General features: G+C 34.6%; 1 protein-coding gene across 1 annotated transcript; it reads left to right on the top strand.

Annotated features, from left to right (window-relative positions):
* The first annotated feature begins 3,079 nt into the window (after positions 1-3,079).
* On the top strand, positions 3,080-9,561 carry hepacama (hepatic and glial cell adhesion molecule a). Its single transcript, XM_082180987.1, has 7 exons — positions 3,080-3,300; positions 4,954-5,286; positions 5,365-5,646; positions 7,412-7,505; positions 7,805-7,872; positions 8,814-8,884; positions 8,991-9,561. The coding sequence occupies exons 1-7, from the start codon at positions 3,213-3,215 to the stop codon at positions 9,318-9,320; spliced, it is 1,266 nt and encodes a 421-aa protein (XP_082037113.1). The 5' UTR covers positions 3,080-3,212; the 3' UTR covers positions 9,321-9,561.
* Positions 9,562-9,778: the final 217 nt, after the last annotated feature.

Below are 9,778 nucleotides of genomic sequence, written 5' to 3' on the forward strand. Positions count from 1 at the left end.
TAAAATGCATGTTTGAGCTGTTTTAACTGAAAGCAACTTGCACTGATATATCTTAAAATATGTCACTGCCATTGTTTTGTCTCAAGATGCACACCAGTAATGTTTTTTTTTCTTCTTCTTTTTTTTTTCTTTTTTCTAAGGCACATTTGTAAAAGCTACTGAAATGTCCTAATTGAACTAAAGCCTAATCCTGGCTTAATCTGAGCCCTGTCTGTGAAACCAGGCCTATAAATATTAGATAAAATATAATCTTAAATGTAAAGTTGCCTTCCAAACTAACTGAAACACAATAGGTTTAAGTTGAAGCCTTAAAATTATTAAAATGCAAACTGAAATAAGAATAATAAAAATACAAAAGCACATACAATTACTAAAAGGAACTAAACTTAAAATTAAAACTGAAAATATGAAAATAAAAGCTAATTATTAATAAATACCATAATAGTATATATTTTTTCATATAACAAAAGCATATGGTCCAGGAGGTGGCAAGCATCAAAAAGCACCACAAATATCTCATTAAAATTTGCAAATGTTTTATGAGTGAATGCAAAGTTTCTCGGGGGAACTTATAAGTTCTTTTCTCGTTAAATGTTCTCATGTCTCAAGAAGTCCAGTGCATGTGCACTATAGCTTCAAGAGGATATTCTCCAGCGGAGACGTGTGCGAGGATCTTTCATGCTTTCAGTGCACTATTGACCTTGGATGTTCCCACTGACTCTACTTGACAGATTTCCTCACAAGATGAGAGAGTCCGGGAAAGACTTTTATCCTCTAGAGGACAAAGGCTAATTCCAAGCTTTGTGTGAGTATGTTTGTGTCTCAGAGCCGTACTAAAGCTTTGATCATCAAGAACAGAGGAGGCCCTTGAGGATAACCGAGTGTATGTTCCATTAAAAAGCTTTTTCGTTCTGACATTATTTGCCATTTTGCATACATAATCTGCTCTTTTTTTGCTACGTGGGAGGCTAACATTTCAAATACCCAGTTTGGATCATCAATATTAGCTCTCCTAACTTGCTGTCTTGGTTTGGCATATATTATCAGAAACGCCATCTGTTGTTATTTAAATGTTTTCATTGCGTGCTAAACAATAGCTGTGTTTGCTACTAGCATCACCATTGCTCATAATAGGCATTAACAAGCTCCTTTTAAAACTTTAAGCATTCATACTAAAGCCTTAAGTTTTTTCTATATTTAGTTAGGCTAGGGTTTTCAGCTACACTCATTGTGAATATTTCTTTCTGTCTGTGGGGTCTGTGACCACCGCAGCTGCTGACCTCTGCAAGACATGACATCAGCTCCCAGACAGACATGTGATGGCTAGGCCACAATTCCTGGCAGCAGTGGAAATAATCTATTGTTACAACGAAGAGTTAAACCACAAACAATTACAATTAATAAAAAAAATAAAAATAATTATGGTTAAATGGTTAGATGATTCACCCAAAATGAAAATTCTGCAAATACACACCCTCATGTCGTTCCAAACCCGATCTTAGAGCTTTCTGCCCTTCCACTTATACAGTCATTTTCAAGGCACAGAAAGGTAGACATCAAATTCATGATGTGACTCAAGTGGTTTATCCTCAATTTTATGTAGCGACGCAAGTGCTTTGTTTGCAAATAAAAAAATAGTTTTACTTTATTTACTAAATATTAATCTCTGTTCACGTGTCAACACGCATGCGTCGTGATGCTCTCGTGAACACGTGTGCATGCGTTGTGTTGACGTGAGAGCGCGTTGTAGATTAATATTTAGTAAATAAAGTGGTAAATTATGTTTTTGTGCGCAAACAAAGCACGTTTAGGATTTTACTTTTATGATGTCTTTACTACCTGATGTCTGATGATACAGCACTGATGTCTTGAAAGTGGCAGTTGCGTAGCTGTCAATAGAGGGACAGAAAGCTGTGTTGTGTTCCAAGGATGAACGAATATCTTACGCATATGGAACGACATTAGGGTAATTAATCACAGAATTAAATTTTTTGAGTGAACTAACCCTTTAAAATATACTTATAATAAAACTAATTGAATATTGGAACATGATATTATATTTTATTGCTCTAATTATTTAATTATTAAAATAAATACATTTGAAACTGGCAATCTAGATCCATTTTGAAATGTCTCTAGGAATTGTTTTAAACAAAACCATCCAACTCTTGTGCATAAAGGCCTTTTCGCTGAAGACTGATGCCTTAGCAACCTGTAGGTCCTCTTTTCATCCGTTATGGCCTGTGGTGGGTCAAAGATATATGGGGCTTACAATGTGCTCATGTGGGAGGGCCTGGTTAGGGGTTGGTGAAGTAGAGAGTTTTTTTTTTTTTAAGTGCTAAATCTGAGCACTTGTCCTTGAGTAGTTTATAGCAGCTTCAAAAAAGTTCTCCTTTCATTCATTTTGTAAACTATACGTCAAGTGTTTGAATTAGCCCCCCTTGAACCCTCATTAAAATTAAGGACTGGAGACCAATTCTTTGTTAAATTTTATTTTGACTGATTGACATGGCTGCCACTGAAACGTCTACTCTATACTGAATTATCTACCAATGACATATACTTAACAGTTTTTTAATTTTTATTTCAGTTTTAAAATCTGATCATAGCTACATACATTTATTTTCTATTCTATTTTTTATACTTCCCATTGAGTGCTTTTAGATGTATAAACCGGAATATAAATATAAATTAAAGGCCGTCAATAAAATAAACTTTTACACTCTTCTCCTAGCAGCTCCTTGCAGCTATTTTAAAATCCCCTGGTCTAAGAGCCCCAATTTCATTCGTAACTCAATTTTGACAAAATATGTCATTGCATCTTGCTTTTGAACGCCACTGTGGATGCTCATATCATGTCACACAAATGCGCTCTAATACTTGACTGCTCACATAACAGAAATAACTACAAAACACATGTCTCCAACCATCTCACACTCATCCTAGTGTCTTTACTGAGGAGACAAGCACACACATGCACAAATGCACACACACAAAGGGGCCCTGAAAATAATCACTGTGGAGATTGAAGCTTATAAAGCGAGCAAAGCACACACACACACAAGATCACACATAGAGCTGTTGTTCAGGCTGGGGTCCTGAGAGTGGGGTTCAGAGCAGCCAGTGTCCCGTCTGGCAGGAAGCACTCTGCATTCTCAGCGACGTGCCTTGAGTGGACAAATCATGCTGATTGTGTGGGAGAGAAACCCAAGATGAAGGCAGAGAGGGAGGCATCATGCAAAAAGACAGCCGTTCCTTCACTGTTTCTTCTCATATGGCTTCTCATCTTTTCCGTGGCAGGTAAGACAACATCATGACTTTTCTACGGTTCATGTTGGGGGAAAACTTTCTAAAGAGGAAGAAGAAAAAAAGTGTACGCTGTTGTCAGTTTCACTTTTCAGTGTGTGTTTGGTTTGTGGGTGGCTGGGTGGGTGACACATATCGCAAATAGAGCGATCAGTCAAGTTTAATTAGGACACTCAATGAAATTATGTTTGAAATGTTGTTGTTTTTTAGAAACATTGTCTAAAAGGTATGAATGTAATAGTAAGAAAATTAAAAGACAAATGGAATTATTATAATATTACACAAACGTTCAAAAATGCATATTGCGAAATTGTATTTTTTTAAATGATCACATTACAGACTTGTTTTTTGCATTTTGGCAAAAAAATAAATAAATAAATCATGTTATCTTTCATCTCCATCCATGCATTAGATTCATTTTTAATGACGCATTTGTGCAAAAAGTTCAAACAGCAAGTTCAGAACAATCACAATGGCATGAGTGAGTTGGCTTTAGCTTGATGAAATCACGTTTTCTTAAAATCAGGTAAAGGTGCCAGGAAAGGGAATGAATACAAGAACATGTCCTAACTAAAGCCTAGTCTTCCTCAGAGAGCTTTGATTAGCAGAATCACTGGGCCTCACTGTCTACATCCCCCCATCCACAAAAGAGCATGTCTCTTGCACAGCTGCCCCTGATTGGAGGAGAGCGAGCCCACAATCCAGACCTTTGTTAGCTCATCCTGGCAAGACCTCAGCACTGAGAATTGTTACCACAGCGATTGAGCCATGCCACGCTGACTCGCGCTGCCCTGGCAAAGCGGGCAAGGACATGTTGGCTCACACAGAAGCAATAAGCACAAAGATGTTTACCAGCAGGTATCTCACTGGAGAGTTCAGGCAATGTGTTTTTGCACTTCATGCTGCAAAAAAAAAAAAAAAAAAAAAATGCAGCAGAAAATAAGATGTTTTATAAATATTTATTTTAAATATTTCTGTAAAATATTTATATTATATATTTATAGGATAAACATTGAATCAAAAATATCATATATATATTTTTATATATAAATAATAAAATATAATTAATTATATATGATATATTTGATTCAATGTTTATCCTATAAATATATAATATAAATATTTTATGGAAATATATATATATATATATGAAATACTACTATAAAATATTATTTTAAATATATTTATAATTAAACCCTTGAGGTATCATTTGAAATGTATTAAAATATCATAAAATATGAAGTATCTTAATTTCAGACACAACTTAACTTCCACAACTCATATCTACACAATTCAAGATAACAGACTTAAAATAATATTTAGAATTTAGTCAGAAAGCCTCATTTTATTATTAATAATGCTATTAATAAAGTAAGCATACTTAATAAAATGTTGGCCTATATGTATTAATTTGTCAGAAATGTTCATCCAAAACTACTTACAGTGCATTCAGGGTAATTTGTCAGTATGTTGGGTAAACTGGGCCAAGTTGTCACATGCTTTACTCTAGTGAATATTGTTTCAGAGTGGGTTTACAGTACTACTGTACAGTTCATTTAACACACACTGGCCTTTTGCGACAACAATAGCTTTGGTTCCACTCTAATGTGTCTGTTTGTGGATGTATTTTTCTGTATGTATTTACAGGTGGGGTGAACATCAGCAGCCCGTCTCCTATAGTGCGAGGAACACTCGGAGGCTCAGCCCTTCTCTCTGTGACCTACACCAGCACCAGCTCTGACCAGCCCGTTATCAAGTGGCAGCTGAAGAAAGACAAACCCGTCACTGTGGTCCAGTCCATTGGCACGGAAATCATTGGGAACCTTAGGCCTGAGTACCGTGGTCGAATCCTCCTGTACGAGAACGGCTCCCTGCTCCTGCATAACCTGCAGCTGTCTGATGAGGGTGTGTATGAGGTGGAGATCTCCATCACTGATGATACCTTCACTGGGGAGCGATGCGTTAACCTAACCGTGGATGGTAAGACAGGCATGGACATTTCATCTACAGTGTGTGAAGAGCAATTTTCCTTATTCATGTTGTCCTGTTCTATCACAGTTCCAGTGTCCAGGCCTTTTGTTCACATGGTGGCCTCATCCGTCCTGGAGCTGACTGAGTTCTTCATACTCAACTGCACTCACGATAGTGGTACCAAACCCACTTATAGCTGGCTGAAGGGCGGGAAATCTTTGACCAATGACTCGCGTCTGCTCCTGTCACATGACCAGAAGGTCCTGACCTTCTCCCGTGTTGTGATGTCAGATGATGATATCTACAGCTGCAGGGTGGAAAACCCCATTAGCAGTATGAAGAGCCTGACGGTCAAACTCACGGTTTACAGTAGGTGTTGAGACTCCAATGTCACATTCATGCATGAACAATGACTTGAAATGTCAAGTTAAATTTTGCTATGTTACATAAAGGATGAAAACACAAACAACTTGTAAAGGATTATTGAAAAAAGTAATGGAAAGATGAAGAGCTGCATGGAATGTGTCACAATTACGCTGTGTAGTGTAAGCCACAAAAGAGAGAGATGAAGAATAAACAAGATATCAGAGAATTTAATGAGGACAGAAAAAACAACAACAACTACACATTAAACACTGACGACAATGAACACAGAACTGGGAAAACTAAGGGCTTATATACACAGCGAATGATAATTAATAAAACAAGGAACAGGTGTGAAACTACTTAGCAAACAAGGATGGGAACTCTGGCAATCGGAAATGTGAAACTAAAACTAAAACAGTGCATCACCTTTACAACATGATTTTTGTTTATTTCTTATTTTTTTACATTAATTATAAGCATTAGGTACAGTATGTGAACAATCTTTAAAAAAGTGCAGCCAAGAAGTGTACACATATTAGCCGGGCATGCCTGCTTAGTAAGGGAAATAAATCATAATATATAAATATATTTTAAAAAGACATAAATAAACAAATAAATAGAGGCGTTTCATCCTGTTCCAAAAATGTTCTAGGACCGCAAAGGAAAAAACTTTGGAGAATCTTTTTGTGGCTCTTTTCCATACAACAATAGTTCACAGAGACCACAAGTGTCAAACTTGGAACAAACACATGGAACAAAAATAAATAAATAATTCAATAAATAAAATGGTCCATATGAGTTGTGCACTATTCCAAGTCTTGCGAAGCAGTGTTGATATTGTTAACTAAAACTAAAAGTATAGTTTTCAGTAATTGAAATAAAGCTGAAATAAAATAAAGTATAACTAGAAAATGTATAGATAGAAATGTTTCCTTAATTAACTGAAATGAATAAGTTTACATTTAAGTTCTAAAATGGCAAAAACTAAAATAAATTTCATAAATCTTTATTGAAATATTACAATGAAAGGCAAAATCACAATAACAATAACTAAATAATTCTAGTTTAAGTTTTAGTCATTTTGTTCAATTTAAATGAAAACTGAATATATATAAATAAAATCTATTATAAAATATAAATAAATACTACAGTAGTATATAAATCATACAAAAATAAAACAAACTACCAAAGTCACATGTGTCACTTTAATAGTGTTTTTGAAGACTGACAGTCATAATCACCATGAAAAAGAGCAGCAAATTTTTCACAAAAGAAAAAAAAGAAACAGACAAAAAGCAGCACACGACTCTGAAACAACATGAGTGTATATGTAAATCATTCATTTTGGATGAACTGTCTGTTAATTCTGGCTGGTTGTGAGTGTTTTATGAAAAGGGCTGATGAAGGAGAGTGTTTACGAACAAGAGTTTTGCTCCACTGGAGCTCAGCTGATCCTTTACTCCATCTACATCTCCGCCTGCACACATTTCTGTCAGAACACTGAGCTCAGCGGGGTCCTGCATTCCCTCTGCACAGTCTACCCTTTAAAAAAAGTCCCCAAGTTGCCCTATTCATTCTTGCACTTGGTATTCCTGGCAACCTGTGCAATCAATCTTCCATTTGAGGTCTCCTTAATTTGGACCTTGTCTACAGAGTAGTTTGGTGTTTCAGAGCACTGTTTTTTTTTTTTTTTTTTTTTTTTTTAGAGAGAGAGAGAGAGAGGAAAGATGTACTATGTCAACCTGTTTTCTCCTTTTAAATTTTGCAGGACGGAGTTCTCTATATATCATCCTCTCCATGGGAGGCATTTTCTTACTCATCACCTTGGTGACTGTTTGCGCCTGTTGGAAACCCTCCAAAAAGTACCAGCTCTACTATTCCTATATCCATTCTCTTTGATAAATCTAAAGCAAGCCACAATAAATCTCAGCAGCTCGAACTGTTCTTGTAAGAAAAGCCTTTGTGCTTCAAATGTTAGGAGGCCAAAGTTCCACAGATCAGATGAAAACAAAGACCAAAGCAACTGATTAAATTGGAAAGAACTCGTCTTACACTCATTTAGGTTTCTGTTTGTGCACTAAATTAATATGATATTGCATTTGATATTTGTATCACAGTCAGATATGTTGCTAACAAAAATACATTGTTATTCTTTCTACAGAAAAAGGCAACAGCTTGCCAGACAGAGCAGACAAAATTTAGCAGAGCAGAGTAACGACAATCATGATGGTAATTTCGTTAATTGTTGCAGAATAACTCAAGATAAATCTCCTATTTTAATGTATTAAAGGTGCACTCAGTAATTTTTCCCTCATTAAAAAAAAATAATACTTGAAAAAATTCAAATGATCTATGTTATTTTATTTAGAGTATTTATTTATTATTTATTTATAGTATAATATTTTGAATTGGCTTTTATTTGTATATTTTCAGTTTTCGTTTTAATTTTACTTTAAGTTTTAGTAATTTTCTTTCGAGCTATTGTTATTTGTATTAGTCTTAATTTTTTTAAATATATAGATATATAGATATATAGATAGATATATAGATAGATATTATATAGCTTTAATGTATTTTTAAATTTAGTTTTAGTCATTTTAGTACTTTTTTTTAAATGTACATTAATTGTCAAGGCAAGATCTCTTAAGGCAAATTTTTTTATTTATTTTTTAAGTTTAAGTTTTTCATTTAATATTCATATTTTATTTTATTTCAGATTTATTTTAATTACCAAAAACAATTTTATTTGTTTTAGTTTTAGTTAACAATAGCAACACTGACCACATATAGAGTAACATCAGTTTTATTTAAAGTTTTATTTTGGAGTGGGTCGCCTCATGGAGGCAGCCATTTTGAGATCACATAACAGCAGAACAATACTGCTCTGTTTATCTCTGTAACCTCCGTAATTGGACATAAATGAATTGTGACTGACTGTAAATATTTAAATCCTACAATGGCATTAGTTATTAGTTACATCAAATATTTGCTTTATGCTGCATCCACACTTGGTGTCAGTCCAAGGCCACTTTCATATCAAACAGAGGAACATTAAAAATTACTGAGTGCAATTTTACACTTATTTTTTCAAATCAGTGTATAATACAAAATAATTATTTGCTTTTTTAAAATGTCTTTTTATTAAATCTTGAGTGCTCTCTTTACTGTAGTTGATATCGTGCCTGCTAGAAATTACCATAACCGTCGGAACCCAGGTGGACTATATGTCCTCAAAGAAACGGTAAGACATTATTATTATTATTATTATTATTAATTGTATTATTGGTGTTGTTGTTGTTTTAATTTTCTCATTATTTTTACTTTTTTATTATTATTATTATTTCCAGGATTTCCCTGAGGGAACAGATGAGTCTACCTGTAATTATATCAATCCTACTGATCCCCTCAGCCCACCTTGTTATCCCAACATGGCTCCACCTTCTACACACTCTCCAGATGCTTATATGCATTCAGGAAGAAGATACCCCCGTACGCCCGTCCCTTCTCCTCCATCAACCCCTCATCCGACTCTCACTCCACCCATCTCCTGTCCCCAACACCTGGGCAGCCTAACACGCAAGCCCCGCCCCCCAAGACTAAGCCCCTCCCCTCCACACGCAGAAGATCTTCCAGTTGAACCAGAAAACAATATGCACTACCACAGCCTTCCCCAATGAGCAGGATCGATGGATAGTTTTAAATGTAAAATATCAAGGATAATATCAGAATATGAGATTATGTATGTGGGAATGGGAATTTTAATTAGTCATTTTTATTAGTTATCCTATGTACATTTAGTATTTCATGCTTTCCAAAAGCTTAGATGAATGAATTGTGTACAAGACCAAAACTTAAATCAGTAGTTATAAAGTAAAAACTGATTCTGATTACATGGATGTACTGGATTTTTTTTATATATATATATATATATATATATATATATATATATATATATATATATATATACTAATAGAACAATTTGCTTTCATTATTCATTTTCATTTTTCATGGGGGATTTTTGTGGTGTCAATAAATAGCTTAAACTAAACTAAACCAAAAAAAATTATATAAATAGAAGAATATAGCGTTTAATTTCAGCTATAATTGAGCATTATTGTGATCTGTTAGGGGTTAC

This window comes from Leuciscus leuciscus, assembly GCF_965113295.1.
Source record: "Leuciscus leuciscus genome assembly, chromosome: 9".
Classification (NCBI taxonomy): Eukaryota; Metazoa; Chordata; class Actinopteri; order Cypriniformes; family Leuciscidae; genus Leuciscus; species Leuciscus leuciscus.